This window comes from Pogona vitticeps, chromosome 2, assembly GCF_051106095.1.
Source record: "Pogona vitticeps strain Pit_001003342236 chromosome 2, PviZW2.1, whole genome shotgun sequence".
Classification (NCBI taxonomy): domain Eukaryota; kingdom Metazoa; phylum Chordata; class Lepidosauria; order Squamata; family Agamidae; genus Pogona; species Pogona vitticeps.
The window spans coordinates 73,657,713-73,683,304 of NC_135784.1; the positions used below are offsets into that span (position 1 = coordinate 73,657,713).

General features: G+C 38.2%; 1 protein-coding gene across 5 annotated transcripts in view; it reads right to left on the bottom strand.

The window, feature by feature from the left end:
• Positions 1-2,497: 2,497 nt before the first annotated feature.
• SLC6A1 (solute carrier family 6 member 1) overlaps positions 2,498-25,592 on the bottom strand; it is a 155,320-nt gene continuing 132,225 nt past the window's right edge. For all 5 annotated transcript variants that reach the window (XM_072989728.2, XM_072989730.2, XM_072989731.2 and 2 more), the window contains 11 exons: positions 22,225-22,334; positions 21,981-22,113; positions 21,240-21,374; positions 20,727-20,830; positions 18,861-18,985; positions 16,148-16,260; positions 10,326-10,457; positions 9,122-9,224; positions 8,300-8,400; positions 7,649-7,816; positions 2,498-4,910 (listed from right to left, as the gene is read on the bottom strand). In XM_072989728.2, the coding sequence (XP_072845829.1) occupies positions 4,806-4,910; positions 7,649-7,816; positions 8,300-8,400; positions 9,122-9,224; positions 10,326-10,457; positions 16,148-16,260; positions 18,861-18,985; positions 20,727-20,830; positions 21,240-21,374; positions 21,981-22,113; positions 22,225-22,334 (1,329 nt within the window). In that variant the 3' untranslated portion in view covers positions 2,498-4,805. The remainder of the gene's footprint in view (positions 4,911-7,648; positions 7,817-8,299; positions 8,401-9,121; positions 9,225-10,325; positions 10,458-16,147; positions 16,261-18,860; positions 18,986-20,726; positions 20,831-21,239; positions 21,375-21,980; positions 22,114-22,224; positions 22,335-25,592) is intronic.

The following is a 25,592-nucleotide window of genomic DNA, read 5'->3' on the forward strand; positions in this document are numbered from 1 at the left end:
ATCATAAACAACCTTATGTCACAGTCAGAATGAGTCATGTCATTGGTCAGGGCCTTTACATTACAGGTGTTGCAGCTTAATATATTGGTGCACACCAGACATGTTCCAGGCTTAGATAAAAGGATAGCTGATGCATTGTCATGCCAACAGAGGGATCGGTTCAGGGAACTAGACCCCAGAGCCAGGGAGCTGCCAGAAATCCTTCCTCCAGACGTCTGGCAAATTGGCATGAAGAGCAATAGGTTTGGCCCTGGCACCAATTGAACCCAAAAATAAGGATATTCCAAACAAAAAATACATAATTATGGAAGTCGACCTTAGATCAGCACCAAATTTGACACAGATGTAGCAGAAGGTCTGTTCTTGCTCTGCGTCAGATATGGAGATGTTTGGGCAAAGAATCTTTGAGTTGTGATTTTTTTAAAAAAGTAACCCTTGTACAGACACAAGCAACTATAAATCTACAGTTGATGGAAAAGATTAAATATATTGATACGATAACATTTGCATACCTAAAAAAAGAACACATCCATTTTACCGGCTATTTGTTGTTGTTGTTCAGAATGATTGAGCCATTCATGACTCTAAATTAAGCTGTCTAATTAGTGCTTTTTAAAGCTCGAAATGCTTTGAAATCTGCTGTTTTACTTATAGCATAGCATTCTGACTAATCAGAATGTGTCTGAAGTCAGCCAAGCAGCTTTATATGGAAGGGGACAAAAGTTTGTCATTTTTAACACTGCCACAGCCTTCAGTGTGAAAGAAAGCATTTAACTCCTTCCTGGCCACATGATTTTACCTCCTTCCTGTGAAAATATTTTAAAAAAATAGTCGAGCTGTTGAACAGAAGTCCCCAGCATCACTACCATTCACAAATTGATACCATGCAAAGGAAAATCCCAGAAGCTGACCCAAACACAAAGCAATTGTCAGGGCTTTAGTAGTGAGCAGAAGAAGGTATCCTGTAGACTATTTTGATTGCTGCCATTGGTGTTGTCAACATTCAGGTTGCCCTGTGCTATGTAAAGCTTGGCATCCTTTTTTTTCCTGCTAGCAATGCGGGTATAATATTATGCAGCAATATTGGGCAATTTCCTGGCATTTTGAATGGTGACTACAGAGCACAATATCTCACATTCATAAACCAGAGACTTTTTGAAGAACTGAACAGACTCACTTGTTCTCCTTAGTTCTACTCTTGTTGCAGTTAACAGGTGCATGAAAACCTACGATAGTGCTTGCCCTAAAAAATTTGTTTCATTGAGTGACTGGCAGGTCTTTGATGTCTCTGTAAACCAATACTATTACCTCTCCATTGTCTTTTATTCAGTATAAATCTTGCTTTCTGTAGCTTGAGTCCAGATGCTACAAGCATGTAAGAGATATATTCATAGATGGGCCACAGGACAATTGAAAAATGAAAAAGATGGGCGAGAAAACCATCAACAATCAATTTACAAATACACTCAATTACATACATACCGTATCTTTCTGTGTATAAGATAATACTTTTGTCTAAAATCTTTAGATTAAAAATTGAGAGTTGTCTTATACATGGAAGTAAGGAGGGGGAGAAAGGATCAGAGCATTTTGATCCCGGCCTTCCTCCTCCACTTTCATTGCAAGAAAGAAAGTGGAGAGGGAAGGCAGGGATCAAAGCACTTTGATGATTCCTGCTTTTCCCCTCCATTTTCTTGTGAAAAAAGTGGAGGGGGAAAGCACTTTCTTGTGGTGAAAGTGGAGAAAGAAAGCACTTTCCTTGCAAGAAAGTGGAGGGGGAAAGCAGTGATCAAAGGACTTTGATCCCTGCTTTCCCCCTCCACTTGCTAAGTGGGCAAGGTCAGAGACATCAGGCAATTCTGTCCCACTCTCCTCTTTCTGGTTGCCTCTGTCATCTCATTCATCTCATTTAGTCCCCTGCTAAAGATGTTGCTGGTGTTTTGTGTAAAACTTTTGCTTTCCTTTATTTGCTAAAGAGAACTAGGGAAAGCCAGAGCCTGGAGCCAACCAAACCCAACATAACACAGAGCAAACTGCCGCGCCTCTCCCATATATGTGTGGGTTGGGGTTCAGAGGACCGCCCAGTTAAGATACTAGAGCAGTGGTCCCCAAACCTTGGGTCCCCAGATGTTTCAGGACTACAATTCTCAGAAATCCTGGTAAGTACATCTAGTGGTGAAGGTTTCTAGGAGTTCAAGAACATCTGGGGACCCAAGGTTGGGAACCATTGTGCTTCAGATTAAAAATCAGGAAGAAAAAGGTGAACAAACTCCTTTGAAGCTGGGTGCACGGCAGCAGAGAAGAAGAGTATGTGTCCAGGACTGTCTGACACCCTCTGTTCCAAAAAAGCTAGAATGATGATCCAAGAACTGTATTTCTCCAGTGATGGTCATCCACAAAGGGAGTGAGTTCTGGGATACTGGAATTTAATTCATTAGTTTTAGTTCATGAATTAAAACCTTTTGCCCAATGAAAGAATGAAAGTAAAGCCACTTCATAGAATGTATAATATAATCTTTATTTTTTTTCTAAGCTCTTGGAAAGTTACATAACAACCGTGCTTTAGTTAGGACACCATTTATAGACATTTAAAATGCATCTTAATTTATAAATATTTTACATTTGGTCCATAGAACATTGCAGTTTTCTAAATTATACTGTACTCTCTCTCTCTCTTTAAACAGGCTCTATATATATTTTAGAATGTGTATATATTACATATATATTTTTATATAGAGATAAATTTGCTTGATGTTTAGAGAATAATTCATTATTGCAAAAAGCATATATGATCATATATTCTTTCTTTTTAAAGGGCAAATACTACAAAAAGATACAGCTATTCACAGTTTACACACAGTAATTCTACAACACTATTTTTGTGCTATATATGATACGTTTGCGCAGAATTTTGCTGAAGAGCAAATCTGTCAAACATCTGTCATAAGTGTTCTACAATCAAACATTGAATACTGCATTTTTCTTAGAACAACATGGGACTTGATTACATAAACAATAAAGAGAAAGTTTGAATTTGCATCTTAAATCTAATGAAATTCACAGTTATAACGTATATGAAGCATGTGTAGTATGACATGTTTTCTTTTTTCCTAGACCCTGAAAATCTACAAGACATTTGGATTTGTTTGTGAGTTCTTCTATAGACATTTAGCATGTATCATAGATTTCTGAATATTTTACAGCTGACCTGCTGTATGAAACAGTTTAGACCCTACTAAACAATACTCTTTTTATGAGAATTTTTTTGTTAAGTTGAAATATATGTATATATATATTTTCTACAATAATGTGCTTGACATTCTGAGAATAATACCTTATTGCAAGAACATATGTTTGTCACCTTCAGACAAAAACAACGAAAAACCCAACGTTCACAACATGTTGTTCACATAGTAGTTCTACATAAAGTGTGTGCTATCTAACATTGTACTTTGCACAAGGTTTTGCTGAAAAGCATATTTCATTGCACAGTTCTGTTGCAGTCATGTAAAATAAAACATTGCAGATCACTTTCCCCATGATCCTTACTGTCTATCTCATAGCTGCCAAACAAGAATTGCCATTATGGACTCTATTGCCTTGCAGTTTTCTACACAGGAGGAAACTGGTCAACCATAGATACCTGTGTGGAAAGTGCAAGCTAGAACATAGTGTGGCGTTGTTTATGGAAAGACCTTTTCCTTGTATCTTCATCATTACCATGAAAGACATACATCTAAATAAAACCATAAAAATAAAAAAATCTTCAAAGTGCTTTTATAATACTTTTGCTAGTCTAAAACGTTTATTGTTGATAGGCCTTTAACAGACAAACTAGAGCAGTGCTAATTGTAAAGCCCTCAATTATTTTCCTTGGGGAGCCTTTTGATCTGTAAAATATTTGTACGATTCTCTTTTGGTGATGTAGTGTTACACCTGTTGATGGTGCAACATAAAGTGAAGCACAATCTGGCTTAAATAATAATTTGTACAGCTTTAAATATGGTTGAGCTTTCGGAGAGGCTTATGATTTGTAGTACATGTGTCATAATATTGCCACTTTCATTTTTTCTAATTGGCCCAATATTTGAAATATGTTTATACTGACAATATTCAAAAATATATATAAAATAAGATCTTAAATGTGAGAGGCCTGGTAGACAGAGTTAAGTAGTGGTGCAATTTAATCTGTGCTTTATACTTTTAGAAATAGCTTGCTTTTTTGTATACAAGTTATTTAATATACTTCTGTGCAGAAGGATATTTTCAAGGAAATTAGAAAAACCAACTCAAGAGTGAGATTGGTTACTATTTTAGGGTAGCGTTTTCACTGTAAATTTTCTTTGTAAAAAATACTTTGCTGGTGAATACAAAACAGCTTTCCAATTTAACTGTTCTCAGAAATAACAGTCTGGGATTCAAACAGTAAGAAATATATTAATAAAAACCAGCTGCACAAAACTTCAAATTGTTGCTCTAAAAGGTAGATTAAAAATGGCCTACATGTGTCCTTTATAAATTCCACAGATACTCAGCTCTTAGTGAGAAAGAGAATAAAAATGTTAACAGTCTATGGATTGCCAGAAAACACAAAACATTGTCAACAACTAAGCCCACACAATGGTTCGATCATAGCCACAATTGCTTCCCTTATAGTGGTGATGGTATTTTGTGCCACTAGAGGTAGGTAATTTTATTCTCAGACATAAATTTGTGGTCATATTCAACCATGTTTCTTTTGTGTTTATTTGTTTGCCCCCCCTCCCACCCAGAGGAAGGTTTGAATCATTTCTATGACCCAAACTTTATATATATGCTTCTTTGTTTGCAGAGTTGCTCTGCTGTGCTTGTTCAGGCCCATTTTCAGGATGAGTAATGTCTTCACTTGGCTGAATCATTACTTGGATACGCTAAGGTGAAGAGAAAAGAGAGGGATATCACTATTCTCAGCTTGAATGTCATGAAGTTGCAGATTCAATTCATACTTTGTTCTTAGTGGTCCTTCTTTAACAGTGCAATTATATGGGGAAGGAAGGAAGCACAAGTTCATTTTATTTAGGTAAAATATTTTTATCCTGCCTTTCTCCTTAAAAAGAGCCCAAGGCGGCTTACTTCATTATCTTTCCAACATGACCTGAAAGAAACGTTGTAAAACAGTGCACAGTATGGTAAACTGTAGCAATCAAGCCTACATAATCAGGATATTTGCCTTAATTAGCTGTGTACCAATGACCTTTTGAAATTCTTGACTATTTGTAAGGAGAGGAATGGAGAGGCATTTCATCCTACTTCTTCAGGGAAAGAAGAAATTATCCAGTGGTTTCTCAGAGATGGACTTTTCCATTAGCTGCACTTGTAGCATATTTCTGCACAGCCATTACAAGTGGCAAAAACAGCAACTGTGTCAGAGGCCTGGCCGCTACTTTAGTTCCTCAGCAATAGCCCAAATCCTCTTGCCTAGTTACACTGGCATAACACAAATGGTGTAACATACAGAGGTAATTTCCCTCAAGTTAAGAAATCAATTTAGAAGTTGCTTATTGCATACTGAGCTGTGTGACTCAGGATGAAACAGATGGTGTCTACAGTGGTTTCATGAAGAAATTTATCTCCAAACCTTAACAGCATTTGCATAGATATGTAAGAGGATTTGGGCCAATTCCCTCTACCTAGTGTTATTCTAGGGCAGTGATGGCAAACCTTTTTGAGCCCCAGTGCCCAAACCGCAACACAAAACCAACCATGACTATCCCGATGAGTCCCACTCCTCCGGCCACAAAACCTCCAGCGCCTGCCCAGGACATTCCCCGCTCCGTCTCCGGCTACAATCCTTAAAGGTGCAGGTGGCAGGAGCCGGCTGTTTCCATACCTGATGTCCAGGGGTGTGTGTATGTTTGTGGTGTGGAGGCTATTGCCTCCTTGGCTCTCCCTCCCTTCCCAAGACTTCTTCCTGAAATCCAGGATCGTAGGATGGGTAAGTGTTTTTCATTGGAGACTTATGGCTTGAGTGCCTGCATGCCAGCTGTGGCGCACGTGCATAGGTTCGCCACCACTGTTCTAGGGCATTGTGGGGTGGTGGTAGACAGCCATCAAACAAATTGTGGAGAAATTTTGGAGAGAATTCTGCAAAGCGGCCTTCAAACAAAACAAATCTCAATTGTTTTTAAAAAAGAAAAATGTCTTCTGAGTCATCTTGGCTGACTACCAGTAATTATTCTTCAGGGTCCAGCACATTCTCCAAGCCCTCCCTAATGCTACATTTCGAAGGAATCATTCTCCTTTTTCTCTTTTACCAATGTTTACAGTATAATTTTTGGCTGGTATGGAGAAGATCAGAGTGGTGTTCAGTTTCAGGAAGAAAGTGAAACTAGTGCTATGTCATGTTTTGTCCTCAATTTTTCAAAAGTATAATTTCTCCAGGAATAAGATTTTCATCTTTCTGCCCCATTCTTAGAGTCCTTTAGAACAGTGGTCCCCAATCTTTTTAGCCCCATGGACCGGCTGAGGAAGGCAGGCTACCCCCCTTTGCTAAGCGAGCATGCTCGCACTCATGCACATGCATAAAAGGCAGCACAGTGCTCATGCAGGCGCATGTGCACTTTTGCACATGCACAAAGTGTGGTGCAGTACTCGTGTGAATATAAGCGTAGTCGTGTGCATGTACAAAGGCCACCACAGTGCTCGTATGGGTGCTCATATGCTCATGCGCAGGCACAAAGGGTTGTGTGTGTGGGAGTTTGTGCAGGGGTGGGGGAAGGTATCTCTCCACAGCCCAGTCTGGCTCAGGCCACGGACCGGCAGCGGGCCACAAGCCTGGGGTTGGGGACCTTTGCTTTAGGATTTCTTTTTGTGATGTTTTTGAACTTACCATAACATTGCAAAGTGATTATTTATTTATTTATTTATTTATTTATTTATTTATTTATTTATTTATTTATTTATTTATTTATTTATTTATTTATTTATTTATTTATTTACATTACACATCTCGTACCACTTTGCAATTTTCTTCTGGCTGCCTACATCCCCTCATTTGAAATAGCCCTCTGGGAACAGTATACTTTGTAACATTTTCCCCTGGGCTTCAAGTGAAGTGTCAGAAGTGCAGGTGGGTGGGTTGCTAGATGCCACACAGACTGTGGAAAGGATTCCCCCCCCCCAAATCAACAAAAAGAATTGTAGGAGACATTTTGGTATAGCATTAGTACTAAATACTTTTACTTTGTACACACTGTAAGATCTGAAAGTTTGAAAGCACGTAGATGTTCATCCCTCAGAACAGAGAAGCAAGCGAATCTCTGAATTCTTTGCTGGATCACATCAAAATTGTAACTAGTGGTTTGTATAACTTGCTGTGGCTCATGGCAGCTAACTATAGAGATGCTGAGGCTCATCTTAGTTGTGTGCCTGGTTAAATTCCTGATTGCACAGCTGAGCATCATCCTGGTACCTCACCAGCAATTAGCTGCAATTTGTTTGGCAACTTGCATAAAGCATACATGAGCACCATCAGGATTCTGGTCATTCTGTAGATAGGCTGACTTGAGGATGCCAGGCTGCAGCTAAGAGGTATACTAGACTTTGATGCTGTAACTGAGGAAAATAGAATTATGCTTTGAGTAAGTTTGTTATGAAGTACACACTTTACCTGTTTTAAGGAGCCTTTTAAAGTAAGGAACATGTATGCCATGTAACCTGGAATCAGCACCATAGATGATAGAGCCATAAACCAGCCAACACCTTGGCCCCATTTTGGAAATACATAATCACCCATTGTAAGAGGAGTCATTTGCACAGCGCTGAAGATAAATACACCCTGAGGAAAAATATTGTCAAAGTTAGTTATTAGTGACATAAAATATTTTGGTTTGTTTTAGCTGATAATTATTTGATTGCACAATGAAAAATAATATGATAAATATAAATAATAAAGTAAGTAATGAGAAAGCCAAGAGGGACTATTGGTAGGCACATGTCCCCACAAAGAGCCATTATAGGTAGTGTCTATTTTTGGATACTCATTTACCAGCTTTTTTAAAACAAAATATCGAAAGTTAAATTTAGAAGAGGAAGGTATCTAATAATGGGCTGTTCCCATGCTCATCAACCCACCAGCAAATAGGTATTTAGGTAATAACTGGGAGGCTCATTGGAATACATAATTTTATTTTGTATGGAAGTAAAATTTTATTTTGTACAAAAAAATCTTGATTTTTAGCTCACTGGTATAATACTATGTATTTTATATTGCAAGGTTGTTTAGTCTCTTTTCCATTATAAAACAATAATTTGTTCTTACTGCCACAATGATGGGAGTAAAGAAGGACCAGCAGAGCTTCCACCAGATGCATGGTTTATAGCCAACCATCTCCTGGATATTATCATAAAATCTGTTTACACCTAAAAAGAAAGAAGGAAAGAATGACGATCGGTAGAACTCAGTAACCAATATGTAGAGAACCTGCATGTGTCTATTTAATATATCATATGGACCCGTCCAGACAATTTCCCAAAGGCCTAATCCAGTGCTTTGGTAGTTTAGCACAGTGGTTCTTAACCTTGGGTTTCTCAGTTGTTTTTGGACTGCAAATCCCAGAAGCCTTCACCACTAGCTGTGCTGGCTGGGGTTTCTGGGAGTTGCAGTTCAAAAACACCTGAGTAACCCAAGGTTAAGAACCACTGGTTTAGCACTGTCCCCATGTAAAGAAAAAATGTGTCAGATTGCCTATGGAAAGTGTTGCTGAAGTATCTGCGCCAGACATACTCAGTGGAGGCAACAGAAGTGAAAGAAGGGCTTCTCCCAAAGATCTCGAAGACAGCATAATGGACAGGATCTAAAGCTGAACTTCCACTGGTGGAACAAAATGAAGGCATTTTTACTCTCCAACTGTAGCCCAATGACTCCCCAGGTCATCTTTAAAAACCTGCTTTGGAGGGCTACAGCAACTTTTAACAGCCTGTTTTCAGGCAGTTGTAAGGGTGATGGCAAGGGAAGGAAATGTATGCAGGCCCAACGCCATAGAGAGCTTACACCAATATTTACTTAAATGTGAATCCTATACACAGTATGTACAGTCTTATATGTTTAAATTACATTTCAGGAGAATAAAACATCACTTACCGTAGCACCAGGATATGGAGATGCACTCAAAGAACACAAGAAATAAGAGACTCATCCCACTTGCAGAGTAGTAGTCAAAAAGCTTGAACACATATAGTCCACCCTGCAATGTATAAAATTCAAGACTGAGATTACTTTTGAATCCTTTTTTTTTTGCATTACTATATTTTATGGTCTACTGAGCATTTATCTACCACTTGCTTTCGGATAACTGTGACCTACTGTACCGCAATGTCCATGTGTTTGTTGAATTCTCTAATTATCCTTATTAATAACATTTTGCCTGATGTTGCATAAGACAAACTCCCAATCCAGGGAGAAAGGTGGCTATATAAATGAAAAAGATATATAAAAGAAATATGACATGCCCATTCATTTACTGCTGAGGGATCTTAATCTAACCAAAGACACAAAGTAGATACAGAAGAAAGAGTTGACATGTAAGATGCATTGCCTTGCGTAAAAATTGAATGCCACATTTTATGTACAGTATTTGTTTTAAACATTGCCATGACTTTTTGCTTATGCAATAAAATATAACAGACTAACATGCTTGGCTAAGCAAACAATGGAATGGTTGTTTTGGGTTTTTTGGGCTCTTTGGCCATGTTCCTAACGTTTCACCAGTCTCTGTGGCCGGCATCTTCAGAAAAACCCACAACAACCATTAGATCCCGGCCATGAAAGCCTTCATGAAAACTATGGAATGTTTGAGTTAAAAAACTTATTAAAAACATTTGGGTATTGATTATAAAAACTATGTTTGTATGTGGCTGTTCTATGTAAGGGTAAAAAAAATGAGATGGGATTCTTAGTGGATGCAAATTAAATGGAAGACTTGAGCATAGCATTAACCCAAGCAAGTTGCTTACGTATAACTGTTATTCCTTTGTCCATTGTATTAGTCTCAAATCCATTAGGGCAGGAATTCTCCACCTTTGACCCTCCAGATGTTTTCGACATTAGCTCCTAGACTCCTAGCTATTGAACATGCTGACTGAAGCTTCTGAGTGCTTACACATAAAACATCTGGAATGCCAATGGTTGAGTCTCACTGCATTTGAAGAAAAACTTGAAGTAATCATTGTCTCAACTCTCTTAAAATCATAAGCATTGTAGAAAGCATTTGTCTTCATTAATTCTGCTTACTAAAACATGTAGCCATAGCAAATAAAGTATAATAAATATTTGGGACTTGACTTACCTGAGTAATATTGGATAGTCCTATCAGATAGGAAACAACGCAAACAATAGCAATGAAAATTTCTCGTCGACTGCGTAATAACCTCGGAAATTCATCTACCAGAGCTGTTATGAATCCTTCAACAGTACAGAACTGAAAACAGAATTAAAGATTAACCAAACCAAGTGAGATTAAATGAACATTCATTTTTATCCTAGCCCTTCACAATTCTTGAAGAATCTAAAAAAGTTAAAATTCATATTGGTTGTTTAATAACACAATATTTATTTATTTATTTGAAATACTTTTATCCTACCTTTCTCCATAAAGAGATCCCAACGAAATCAATATATTGTGCCAAAAATAATCTAAAAAGGAAGGGCATGATTTTCATCCAGCATAATATGGGGCAGGGCCATAATTAAGCTCACTGACCTCTCATGAGAACATCATAATTAAGCTGCCTGGAGTGGTCACATTTAGATAGGCGGGATATAAATAAATAAATAAATAAACAAACAAACAAACAAACAAACAAACAAACAAATAAATAAATAAATAAATAAATAAATAAATAAATCTACTGGCATTTAGACTGGCATTAAAAACATTTACTACAGTTAACTTTGGTGCTTTGTCATTTACATTTTTAAGTGTATTGCTTTTGATTTTAGCATCTTATTGTTGAATTAGTTCTGTTATGTAAGTTGCTTTGGAGGCTTTTGTTAGGTCTGAAAAATGGTATTAGAAGGTTCTAAGTAATGAATGAACGGACCTCTGTTTTTAAACTTAGCAGGTTTCTTTATTTGCTCAGACCAGATGTTTTGTTCCAGAGGCAGATACCAAGCTGCTTCCTTACAGTGAATGAATGACTGCCATACCTCCAAGAGAGCTACTTAGCATGTGTCTGTCTGTCATCATGTAGGGAGTGTTTCCCCATTTTTTGGTAGGCCCTTGAAAGTTTGTCAGAAAAGGCAATGTAACAGTAAGCATTTCAACGTGTTATAAGCAGACTAAGGACAGAACAGGATATGGAGGACATTTTAAAAAATACTCAGTGGTGAAGGTAAAATGGGAATATTTTCTATTACACTTGAAATGAAGCAGTTCAAGATGGTAAACAATGCAACATTGGAAGAATCCTGAATGCCCTTGGACATGTATTCAGTGTGCAGAAATATTAGGCTACTTTTTCTTGGCTATTTCAAATAGCCTAAAGCCATATTCCGTTAAGGATATGTTTGACCTAATTAAAGTCACAGCAATTTCTTCAGAATGTCTTATTAATGTAGTGTTAGTGGGTGTATTTTTTTTTTAAAAAAATTAACATCAGGCTTGATAGAATGAACAAAAGAACCTAGTTTATTTTCAACTCCATTATGAAGTAGTTGTTGCTCAGAAAGAAGCCAAACTAAGGTGGAGCATGAAAAATCAGCTTTGTTGATTTGTGAATGGGCTGAAAATCCTGTTTGTGTAAAGTCTGTGGTGTAAGACTAATGATGTCATCAGCAGAGACTTTTTTTTTGAAACTAAACATTTCTTCTTCCTGTCTCCTGGCCCTCATGAGTCCTGAGTGGTCCCTTAATTGTCAGGAACATGTGGAGACTATGGGACAGGTTGTTTAAGTTGTTTATAACCACAAACTACCACTGCTGGTAAAGGCATTTCACTGGCAGCAATTTTCAGTAATTAAGGACTTCCCCTTCTTGTCCCACAGGCCCCCATAATGTCCATTCTGGACAATGGAAGGGATTACTCAGGACCCATGGAGGCCATGCAATGGGAGAAGGAATCCCCCCCCCCACCATTTCACTAGAGAATAACATCCTCAGCTTTACTCCATAGAATGTACAGAAATTAGCCAATGTTTTATACAGGTGTTTCCACCCACAAATAGAGAGGATTTGCTAGGATTCTATATTTTGTTATCTTACTGGTCCAGTGATTCCCCACCCACCCTGCCCCAGTTAAATGTTCTAATTTCCTCAAGGCTATCAGGGAATGCTTGTTGTATGAAGCTGAGCCTCCCACAATTCAGTATTCCATCTTCATTGGTGCTACACTAATTAAAGTTTTCAAAAGCAATCTTACAGAAACCAGAAGACAATGTAAAGCATTTAAACAACTGCATGAAACCATTGCTTATCAGGAGCTGTACCACAGGGCCCAGTGGTTCCTGTTTTAAATGACCTCCCCTTGGCACACTTGTGTTGGTAACTAGGCAAGCTAACACATGCATAACATAGATTTGAAGCCTAAAGTAAGATAGGGACATTGAAAACATTCCTTTACAAGAACTAGGACAGCTGCTAAGCTGCCAAGGTATGGATTCTGCCTCGGTATTAGGAAAAGACTGTAATGGGCCTACTGATTGAACCCTGGGCAGTGAGAATGCCAGCAGCATTGGGGAACAAGAGAAGAGGTCACACTGGGGAGTGGGCAAACACCTTGGGCAGTTCTGGCAGACAGATTGCAGCAGCAGATCACCTACGGTGGGTTCGAACTGGGCCAGCTGCATGGGGCTCAGCACAGCTGAGTGAGTGAGCACAATCTTGGATAAGCATTTGGTAGAACGAAAGAGGCAGAAGGGGGAGCAGCAGACTGAAGCATGGCATACCTAGTACTGTGAGCAGACAGTGACATTCTCACTTCCTTAAAGGGGACTTCAGGGAAACCCAGCAATGGTAAGCTGACCTTAAGGAAAGTAGTTTTTCCTACAGTTCCAGGCTCCAGGCCTGAGCAATGTGGACTGACAATGTCCCCTGCCTGAGAGAACACTCTCCCACTGGGCACACTAGTTGGTGGTCATGACAATAGTCCCACTGCCACCTTGGCCAGTCCTCCTCAAATAGATTCCTTCCCAGTGCATTAAGACAAAGGATCCATCTGTTTTGACTTCCAGGACTCCTGCATATATGCCTCTCCCTCTGCCATGACCTTGCAGAGATAGGCATGTTTTGAATCCTGCATGTTCCTAACAGCAAGATTATTAACTTGTCATCACTCCTAGTTCTGGCAACTGGTGGGACAAAAGCAGCTGGAGGAACAGTGGTGATTTCAGTGTCACATGCCTCTGAAATAGTGCCCACCTTGCTCCTCTCAGTCTCCTCCGCTCCCCCCACACCAGATATACTTGAAGTTGAGTTCCCAGCAAACCCAATGTTGCTTTGCACAGGAGAGATTTGCTGGGAATGGGGGCTGGGAGTAAACCTTCCTTGAATATGGTGGAGCTGCATGGGGTGGATATGGAAGGCATGGTCTGGTGTTCTTCATCAATCTCTTTCCCAACCAAAGAAGCAGCAGCATCACTGCTGTTGTTGCACTAGCTGATAGTGTCTGTTTGAGTGCTGATGTCATCTTTGTCCTTCTCTGGCACATTGGCTCTTTGGGAGAGAAGTGTCTTCTTCACCATCTTTTTTTTGGCCACTTGGATTGCACAAAGTTTTCACAGGAACATGTCTGAGATTCACTCATTTCTATCCAACCTCGAACCAGAGAGTTTTCCTTAGAAGGGCCACACACAACCTGTGCAGTTGTTTGTTTGTTTGTTTTTTGCCTGTTTTGCTCTTATATGTGTATCAGAATCAAAGTCCTCATAACACTATATGATTATAGCACACTGGTAATTTGAATCTGTGGTGGTCCATCACAGCTGACATTTATCCCATTAAGGGTTAAGAAGATTTTTTTTTAAAAAAAATGAATGTACAGTACCAATACCAGAATGCACAACCCTAGTTGTATGTCAGTTTTGTCATTGGTAATGGCCCAGAATCAAAAAAGTGTTGCTTTTTTGTGTATATTTTAACTTTTTTTTATTTTAACTTTTTTTTTGTAGTGGTGTTGTCCAGTTTTACCTTGGGGAAGAGCACCTCATTTCATTGCACTCACTTGTGAGTGCAATGACAAATAAATTTCTTATGTCTTATGTCTTATGTCTTCATTTGTCTTCTGGAGAATTTTCATGGCCTACCCATCATCTTCCTTATGCACTATAATTAACCTGCTGTGACTAACAGGTCATCACCATTAAATGCTGTTGTGCATACCTCTTTCATCATGACCCCAACTGCAGAAAAGATCAGAATTCTCAGAACAGCTCATTGGGTTATAAGAAATTTGCATATTTGTAGTAGAAATATTTCCCTTCAGGGTATATGTTTCTTATAGCTTCCCTCTAGTATCTTTTACTAACCTCCAAGAATCTAGTAGGTCTAAGGACCCCAGTGCCCATGCTTTTATACATGGAAGAATGTTAGCAAACAAACCATTCAATGCTACAATATAAAGGAGGGATTGTCCCTTTTTTCTGGGACCAGTATGCATTTGTTGAACTCTGTCTGTCTTTCTCTATAGAACTACAGAATCTCTTTAAATAAACTGGGGGGCAGGGGGAAAGGGTGACTGTATACTACCTAATTTGAAACATGATCACGAATTATATACCAGTTGTCTATTCTCCGGCAGTTTATAAAATATAAAGGTTGTTTATAACTCCATTGGCAATCAAAGCCATATCATTTTCTGTTCACTATTATATCAATGCTTTCTGCAATTTGCTATCATTTACTTGGTATCATTGCTTATTTTCTCTTCCTCTTGAGTTTGATATGTCTTAAAAAGCAGAAAATGAGTTTTCTGAAGAGAGCTCTCGGATTATCCATGTTTGTTCAGAAATGCATACCCTTCTATTGAGTGCTTCATAATAAGTGGTTTAGAAAAAAAAATGAGTAATCTAAGGTACTATCCCATGTCATCTCTAGTTCCACGTTGGTTTGGCTCTATGCAGAACAGGTAGGCATTAGTCCCTAGTCTACCTGTTCCCCTTTTGGCAGGGAGAGCTTTGCATTGACCTGAAAAATGCTGTTTCCTCTGGATTCCTGACCCTAAAGAAACTTGTCTCTTGCCCACTGTTATTCTTTAGGTGCCAGAAAACAGACTTTAATTGTATTTTCTTTAAAAGTATTTAATTAGTCGGTTAATTTCTCTGCTCAGCAGTTTTAAGCAGGAATTTGTTCCTGTTACTCATTACACTGCTTCAAAAATACTGCACTATTGTCACTCGGTATCTGAACCTTGATAAACTGTGGTTAGTTTGAACTGCACCTTATAGAAGGGGAAAGTGAGCATTATACTGTATTTGATGAAACTGTATTGTTTCATCAAACTGAAATTAACTGACAAGCAAATCTAGCAATGCTGGAGCAGGAGACGTAACATGAGTGCCTGAGTCCAAGGGTTAGTTATGCATCTCTAAACCACAGTATAGTCTTATGCTCAAGTGAGGCAGCAGTACTTGCTTTGTTAGGTTAGGTACAGGCTAGCAGTTCAAATGCTCTCTCCTCACTATTTTCTTCTCTTAGGCTGACTTCTGACGAGACCTCCTAGTTTGCTAAGCAGTTTCCCTGTGATACCCAAATAAAGCTCTCCCTGAGGCTAGGATCACAGCACAGGAAGCAGGATTTATTGGAAGAGAAGGCTTATACAAAGCCTCCTCAATTGGACATAAAAGGGAAACAGTAGTGATAGGAACAAGCCGCCTGAAACTGGGTGTACAAGAGAAAAGATGTACCATTTTGATTACTGTTTTGTTAGAGCAAAAACAAAACAAAGCACCCCTAAATGCAAATGTATCATTCCTGTAACAAAAAAAGGACACAAAGCACTACGTCTGGACTTGACCAATATGTTTGGCCCTATTGACAACCTTTTCCCTGTCTGCACCAATAAAGTAGCTGATACTGTACAACGAGAAATTTCATGTGCTGAGAAAAACACATTGTGAACTATTTAATGTTTGCTGTCTGTGAAAACATTTAAAAACAACGCTGTATCTGTGTTACCTGACTGTCAATTCCCAGCATAAGCAACATGGAGAAGAATAGTATTGCCCACAATGGAGAAACAGGAAGTTGCGTCACTGCTTCTGGATATGCTAAGAACGCAAGCCCTGGACCTGGGAATGGACAAAATGGCACGTGGCTTCAAAATTGTGACTAAGGCAAGATGTAACAGATTATTTTGCATCACTCACTTTCAATCTTTTTATGACAATTAGTGCTCCAAACCCTACTGCCAATTTAAACTTGTGTGAGGAAAATTTCATAATGATGGGCAAATTTCCACTCTCTAACAAGGTGTTTGCTGTGTTCCTGATGAAGCACACACAAAGGAAAGGAAATAGCACCTTGTTAATAAGTGGTAATTTGCTGACAAGCTTTATGTTGTTTCCCTTATGCAAGTATAGATGAGCAACAGGATTCTGGGCAGTGCAGCTTATTTCAAAGTACAATAACACAAAACAATAAGATGCATTACACCAACTAGACATCAAAGTTACAGATATTGTGGCAAACCCAAATGTCAGTCCTAACTAGAGCAGACCCAGGGCATGAGTAAAACTTGTTAAGATCACATGGATCAGTCCCATTAATTCAATGGGTCTGTTCTAATTGAGACTGACTATTGGATTTAGACCAAAATAGTTCGAGAAGCACAGTAAGGTCTGATGATTGGAAGATGTAAAATGAGGGATATGGAGCAGAGGTAAAATATTTGAAACAAAGATTTCAGTAAAGCATGATTCAGTCATAAGCATATCACTGATACACGAGATAAGGTTTATTGTATGCACACACACACATACATATTTAAAATTAATACTTTTGTGAGAAACATTGAAGCTAGTTTATTCTTTTTGCAGTGTAATATCAAAACACAAAATGTCTCTTCAACTGGGACCTTTGTTTATGAACAACTCCATCAGCTGCTGGACATTGTCAAAGGCTGTTACCACAGTCAATAAAATACATATCTACATCACAGTTTCTCTCACCAACTGCATATAGGTAGAATACAATGTTTTTTCTCTGGTTCTAATCCAAACTGCATGCTTCCTGATCCTTCTTCACACTCTGTGTAAATTCTGCTATGGCATGATTTTTAAGAAAACCATTACCAAATGGATCACTAAAGTTACTATGCAAGTTTCAGCATTTATCTGCTAGTTAATGTAATAAAGGTTTGTCTCAGCCAGATTTCAAGAATGATTGTTGTTCTCTAGATATGATTGAGAGGGACGTGGTGGCGCTGCGGGCTAAACCGCAGAAGCCTGTGCTGCAGGGTCAGAAGACCAAGCAGTCGTAAGATCGAATCCATGCGACGCAGTGAGCGCCCCTCACTTGTCCCAGCTCCTGTCAACCTAGCGGTTCGAAAGCATGCAAATGCAAGTAGATAAATAGGGACCACCTCGGTGGGAAGGTGACAGCGTTCCGTGTCTAAGTCGCACTGGCCATGTGACCACAGAAGATTGTCTTCGGACAAACGCTGGCTCTATGGCTTGGAAACGGGGATGAGCACTGCCCCCTAGAGTCGAACACGACTGGACAAAAATTGTCAAGGGGAACCTTTACCTTTACCTAGATATGATTGAAAAGATTTGCTAAAACGCCATCAAGAAGTCATGATCTTCCATTAGTCTTAATTCATCTGAGAAAACATCAAGTCCAGGTACTTTGCTTCTTTTTGTTATCTGTATTGCAGTTTAGTTTTTGAATGTTCATACTGCCAGTCTGGTATCAATATTTCGTACAATAAATACTTTGGGTCCCTTCTATTCAAACAGTTCTTTTACATACACTGCAATTTTTTAAAAATCCTCAATGATAGAATTATTAATATCCATCAGCATTTAACTTGGAGGGAGAAGAGTAGATACTCATTTTTAAAATATGCCTGCTATCTCTTTGTTCTTATTATCCACATTGTAAGGATCCAGGGGTGTTTTCTAGGCTTTCTATTCCTATATATTCTTCAAATCACTATTTTCCTTTTGCTTGCATAATTTTGAACAGGAAGGGAAGAATGTTCCATCATGTTAGTGCTGCAGTGCCAGTGTTGATATTGGCTATAGGTCACAGAATGTGATACTGCTGGAAAATCATTCAATGTCCCCATTACATTAAGTTTACAGTGGGGTCTTGACTTGAGAACTGTATCCAAATTTATTTTAAAGCAGCATTTTCTACAATTTTGACAGCCAAAATGTGTCTTATGATTGTCTTTAAGAAATGCAGTCGCAGGACGTGGTCCATATTGTTAAATTTACTGTGATTAGCTGCAACAGATTACACAACATTAATGGAAATTCTAGTAGGATTTTGACTTTTACTTCTTCCCATTTAATTTTTTTCCAGACAATATCTCTACCCTGTTTACTAGCAAAACAATTCATGGGGGGAGGAGCAGCAGGGGAAAATACAAAACTGGTCTAACATATGTGATGAGGACAACAGAATTATCAATGAAAACAATATCAAAGACTCCATAAAGACATTCAGGCCAGTTTTTGCTGAGGTTGTAAAAAACAGTCAGCTATAACTGTGAGGACTGTCAATTCTCTTTGGTCTTTTGAATTATATCTTCTTCAGGTGGCTGGGCAGAAGACAGATGAACAGCCAAACAGGTGAAATTACCAATGTTTAGAAAGAGTTAATTACCATACATACTAGCTAATGAAACAAGAATGTACCACAATTCATTAAAGAGACAGCATACCTGATTTTGCAACTTCTTCAATAGGACGCTTGGTGACATGAGCCATAAATCCAACAATAGAGAAGATAACAAAACCAGCAAACATACTTGTGCAGGAGTTTATGCAGCACACTATGATAGAGTCCCTGAAGGAAGAAAAGAGCAAGGGATAGTGACCCTTTGTGAAATCGAACACTTTAACCATATTCTTCTTGTCAGAGAGCTTAACCATACTCTCATTAGCATTAATTAATGTTTCTGTTTAATGACTGAATAGTCAAAGTTGGCTGTTTATAAATAAAAAAGGCCATCTTATTTAATCTCTAGATATGAGTTTTAACATGAGCAGCAATAGGATTCTTGCTTGCCATTTGAAACACTATTTTTTGGTGTGTCTCTTGTTCAGACTTTTCTGAATAAGATACTTTAAGGGAAAGTATGTTATTTGTATGATGTATCGCTGTATTACATATGGCTGAAAGAATCTCAGCCAAGAATACCCAGATAGAATGAATGAATGAATGAATGAATGAATGAATGAATGAATGAATGAATCTGTCTATCTTTTTTAATATTACCTTTCTTCCAATGCAACACCCTAAAGTGGCTCACTAATGATTTTAAAAAACATAGCAAAAAACTTGGTAGTAAGTTACAACTAGGGTAGGCCCATTGAATCAATGAGACATATCCTCACTGATTAAATGGGCTTGCTCTAGCTTCAACTTACTAATAGATTTCAGCTGGCAAGTTCTAGTGTTTTAAAAATTAAACATAAAATAGCATCAAAAATAATACTAATACAAAAGCAGTTTAAAACACACTAAAACACAGGAGAACACAATAAAGAATACAGCATGCCACATTAAAACTCCTCGCTGAGCTTGTTGAAGAAAAAAAAAGCTTTTGCTTGCTGGTAGAAGGACAGAAAGGAATCAGCCAACTTCGTTTCTTTTGTAAGAGTGCTCTATACCCTGATATGCAGCATACAAAGCTTCTCTAGACATGCAATGCTCATAGAACTTTCTATCGTAAGATTACAATTGTTATAGTGAACCCCAAGAACCAGAAAAGTCCTTTTGTTCAGACTTCCTACTAGCTGTCCAGAGCTGTTCCTGGCTCACCAGACAACAGCAAAAACCACACCAAAAACAGAAGTTCTTCAGGAGGAAAAAGGAAAGCTTCCACCTTTCTCTCCAGCTGGAATCTTCTACTGCCACACAACTAGGAATGAATGAATGAATGAATGAATGAATGAATGAATGAGAGAGTGTGGGAAGCAGGAAGGACGAAAATATGCTGTAATTATTCCTGAAATCTCCCTATAGCATGCATACCCTTGATCTTACAGGCCTTCTACAAGAAAAGATAATCTGTTAGGATCTCATGCTGTCCAATTAAGGGCTACAAGAACGGCTCCGTAATCCTTCCCCATCAAACTGACACCTTCAAGACGCTATATATCTTGGAAGCCACTGAATGTAAATTTGTAAAATTATTTTTTAATTTCAATTTACAAAATAAGATGAATGTGTAACTCTAAAATTGCTTTAAACATAGAGAAACCATCACAATATCTTTGATTGCCCTGTATTTCTTCCCAAATGATAGGCATTAGACAATCTGAATGTAGTACTGGAAGGAATGAAGTCTTCAATTTTGTATTCCAACTATTTCCATTTGTAGCTCAACGTTGTTGGCAGGAGCTCTCCTTGAAGAACAAGCTGCCACTCTGAGTTTAATATGGAAGGCAACTTAGGCAATTCCTAGTGCCCTGTTTTAGATACAGCCTTTCTTCTTAGATTTCATAGGGAGTGTGTTCCATATGACTTGAAATGTCTCCATATATGTCATATCTAGGCCAGGAGAGAAACCTTGCTGCTTTACCTGTAAACATTGTTGTTGAAGGGGTTGTAACTTCCTAGAGCAATCAATGAGCCAAGACCCAAACCATAAGAGAAAAAGATCTGTGTGGCAGCATCCAGCCATACCTAATAATAAAGAACAAATGTGTGTAACTTTTTATTTGTGATATCCATACTTTCAAAGGTGAGAATATTGCTAGGCAATAAGTACATAATAACACTAGAGTAATAACAACAATCATATAAATATTTAAGTTACAAATCCGGCCTGAATTTATTTATTTATTTATTTATTTATTTATTTATTTATTTATTTATTTATTTATTTATTTATTTATTTATTTATTTATTTATTTATTTATTTATTTATTTATTTATTTATTTATACCCTGCCCATCTAGACCGAAGTCTACTCTGAGTGGCTAACAATAAGACATAAAAGTAACATAATAATATTTTTTTTTAAAAAAAGTGACAATATAATTCAAAATGGAATTCAAAATACTTCAAAATACTTATAATTCAAAATACTTACCTCAGAATCTGACAGCTTTTCAAACTTAGGGGTTATGTAGAATAAAATGCCTTCCCTTGCACCAGGTAGTGTTACTCCACGGAAGAACAAGATAAGCAACATGACATATGGGTATGTAGCAGAAAAGTACACCACCTAATATGAAGAATGAGATGGACAGGATTAAACACAAGGGTCATACTGAATTCCTTCAATGAGTTTAACACTAGAATTGAAAATATAATACTGTAATGGGACATCTGAGAGAAATCTAGCACTAGTCTCCTTTCTTAAGTAGATGCTACAAATTCCATCTCACTGTTGTGTAATGCAGAACAAATTCATGCTCAGTTTTCTTTCATCTAACCTGCTTCTTCAATCTTGCACACTTACTTATCTTCTTATCATTTTTGTTCTCTTTTAAATGCTCACAGAAATCACTTTGTGAAGCCTAAGTAATTAATCATGCAATTTGGAACAGAGACAATTCAAACATAGCATTTACATTTAATTTAAGCCACAGCAGTATCCACTGCTTTGAGTTCCTATAAGGAAGGCTGGTCTGTAAGCTGAATAAACAAAGACATCAGTGTATAATGTGCGGTAAACATATTTGAAAATTTCATGGAAAGGTCTACCAACAAGACACATCTATCTGTACCAATGCATGCATTTTTTTAAAAAAAAAACTGTGCTGATTAAGATTGCAGTGGGTAGGTTTGCAAAACAAAAAACAGAACACAATGCAAAAACCCCTCTTACCTTTCCTGTCCAGCCTACCCCTTTCCAGATGCAGAAATAGACTAAAACCCAGGCAATTGCTAAAGTAATGGCTAATGGCCAACGGATCTGTCCTGGTTTTTCCAGTCCGTCTGTCATTTGGTGCATATTACGTCTGGAAAAAAAGAGGAAGTGTATGAACTTGCCTGACTTACCTTTTTTTCAAAAACTAAGCAATCAATTCTACATATGCATAGGAATGAGAAAAATATTCTTCTTGGCTTACTCCCAGAATTCCAAAACAGCACTTGTCATGTTGGTGGTATTTGTTATACTGTAATTGGAGAAACAGCGGTCTGTGTTCCAGGGATTATCACAGTGCCTCCATGGAAGATTCTAATTAAAAAGGTAGGGATAGGGAATGGGGAGAAAAGAACAAAAACAACAGTGTTTTATTACTCAGTATAACCTAAGGTGTATCTACTTTTCAAAAATGATAGCCAATGTGGAAATTAATTTGATTTCAGTTTCTCAGAACATTGATCTCCCCCGGGGTTTGTGTATGCAAAGAATTTTCTTTTCCAAGTCTGTCTTGAATTGCTATTCCAAGAATCACAGTTCTTTTGAAACTTAAGTGTTCCTGAATTCCATGTACTGAAGAGCCAAAGAATAGGTTGTATTAAGGGACACAAGAGATGGTTTCTAACCTGTTTTTCTCCCAGCATTCCAGATATATTTTTTGTTTGTTAGAAGAATGAAATATGGTTTTATGGGCCTTCTTTTACAAAAATGTAAGAAAAAATATCCAGGTACAGTTGCTGTTGGCCTTGAAGAACATGGCTGTCTCTTTATGGGGCCATCCAGTTATGATGTTAACAGCAGTGCTGGATTTAATCATGACAGCTGATTCTCTTCTTCTCAAAAAGAGTGCATGTATACTCCTAGTAATAGTTTATAGTTTTGAAATATCTTATTTGAGACAACAATGAACACTTTTAAATGCCCTACATTGCTATCGGACCGTGAGCACAAAAGATTGTTGTATGTCTTATGGTTGTTGTGGGTTTTTGGGGCTCTTTGGCTGTGTTCTGAAGGTTGTTCTTCCTAACATTTCGCCAGTCTCTGTGGCCAGCATCTTCAGAGGACAGCACTCTGTGCTCATTAGGCCAGAGGTGCCCACAGGGCACAGAGTGCTGTCCTCTGAAGATGCCGGCCACAGAGACTGGCGAAATGTTAGGAAGAACAACCTTCAGAACACAGCCAAAGAGCCCGAAAAACCCACAGCAACCATTAGATCCCAGCCGTGAAAGCCTTCGTGAATACATTGTTGTATGTCTCTTCAAATTTAGACTATGCCACTCTTCGTTCTGTACTGTATAAACCACAAATCATTTCACTACTTGCTAGATTAACAGAAATCAGAAATCATATATATGGGATTTCCAGTATTCAAAAAAGAGCACAATCTCCTGTTAACCATAAATAGTCCTCTTTCTTTACTGCTGTTCTCCAATAGGTTCAGTACCATCTCAGCCAGTTCAGCATAGTAATATATCAAGTTGGTCTGATTCCTCTTTCTGAAAATATGCATATCAAGTTAAAGCAATTCTGATGCATTTTGCCTCTAAAATAAAGTTTATTTTAATCACTACCTAGACTTAATTTCTTTGCTGCTTTCTCCTTGGTGACTGGAAATAGGCCTAGGAAAAGATACGTCACATTCCAGCTAAGCCATAAACTCACCAGATGGCCTTGAGCAAGTCACTAAACCTCAGTCTCAGTTCCATATCTATAAAAATGGTTCCATATCTGTATTAATGATTCATCTCACAGGCTTTTGTGAGGAGGCATTGCAGACAGGAGATATTAGCTGTATCATTTTCCTATGGCATGAACAGAACGAAATCCAATTTGTTGCATTGGCTCCTGACGTAATAAAATTATTATTTTTTTCCTCCAGTACAGACTGATGGCTAGTTTTAGCTGGAGTCATAGAATGCTATCTGCACACTGTGTGACTATTTCACATGCCATAAAAGTTGAAACCAACTTGGTTGGTGATAAGAACCTTCTCAGTAGGCCCATGACAGCTTCAGGGACGCAGCCTCACTTCCAAATTCATAATAAAGATTGGAGGAATGCAGGATACGGTTCTAAAAGTGATACGTAACTTTTAATAAAATATTAATAAACCTTGAAAGTTATACAGTGGGGTCTTGACTTAAGAACGGCTCGAGTTAAGAACATTTTGACTTAAGAACCACTCTCATAGGAAAATATTGACTTGACTTACATACTTAGATTTGAGTTAAGAACTGAAAAAAAACCATGTGGGAGGCAGGGAAAGTGCAAAATTTGAACTTTCCGTTAACTGTTGGCCAGTGAAAAGGGTGTCTGTCTGCTTCCTCACTCCTCCCAGCGTTTAGAGAGTGGATTGGGAGACAGTCTTCGGACTGCCTGGTACTGCCTGGACTGTATTTTCCCTGCCTTCCCCGAACCTTTCTTGACCTAAGAAAAAAAAGAAACAGAATATCCCCCTCTAGTGGTCCAAGGCAGAATAGCAGCTTCCCATTAGTTTCTATGGACGGAAAAGAGCAGATACGGATCAAATGGTTTTCAATGCATTCCTATGGGAAATGCAGATTTGACCTGAGAACTTTTTGATTTGAGAACCGCCTTCCAATACGGATTAAGTTCTCAAGTCAAGACCCCACTGTAATTGGAACCATATTAAGAGAAGGGCACCATGAATGTGTATCTTCCAACTTGATCAGAAAAAGCACCCCTTTGTTCTGTGAAATCCTTTGCACAACGCTCACTTCTAGCAGACAGGCTGTGAACTGAAAGTCTCATCTTGTTGTGGAGCAATAGCCATGTTGCCATTCAGCCAAGTTGGAGAGTTTTAATTAATTTGCTTTTAAGCCTGTTTTTATTGATCCCTTTCCTATTGTGATTTTTATGCTGTTTTGATCACTACTTTGTATTTGCTTCCCATACTTTGTTAGCTTCCCTCAGGCGACATTTGGAGAAGGTGACATGTTATATATGCTGGCTGGATAACTCAGTGAGTTAGGTGTCTGGTTCCTGAGCCTGAAGTTGGGAGCTCAATTCTTCACTGTGCATCCCAGAAGAACCAGCCTGTGTAGCTTGGGCAAGATGCACAGGTGTCTCCCCCCCCCCCCAAGAAGAGAATGGTAAACCACTCCTGAGTATTCCCTACTTAGAAAACTCTAAAAAGGGTCTCTATAAGTCAGAATGAACGTGATGGAATATATATGAATGCATATACTCATGTAACAAATGGATACATTTCTTATGGCCGGCCTCACATCTCTGGAATAAACTTCACCAGGTGCTTTCCCTCAAAGTTTTAAAGAACTTGTGTGTGTGTGGGTGTGTATGGGGGGGAAGAAATATAGAAAGCTGCCTTTTATTAGTGATCATACCTGTGATGTACAATGTAATTCTAAATTGTTTTGTATATCTAAAGATAGGTTAGCTAGTTCAGTGGTTTTATTGATTAATTGATTTTATTATTTGCTGACATGCGTTTGGATATTGCCCTGTATTTATTCTTTCTTTGTATGTTTTGCTGTAAACTGCCCAGAGAATGTGTTTCCACTGTGGGGAGATAACTAAATTGAAATAATAAAT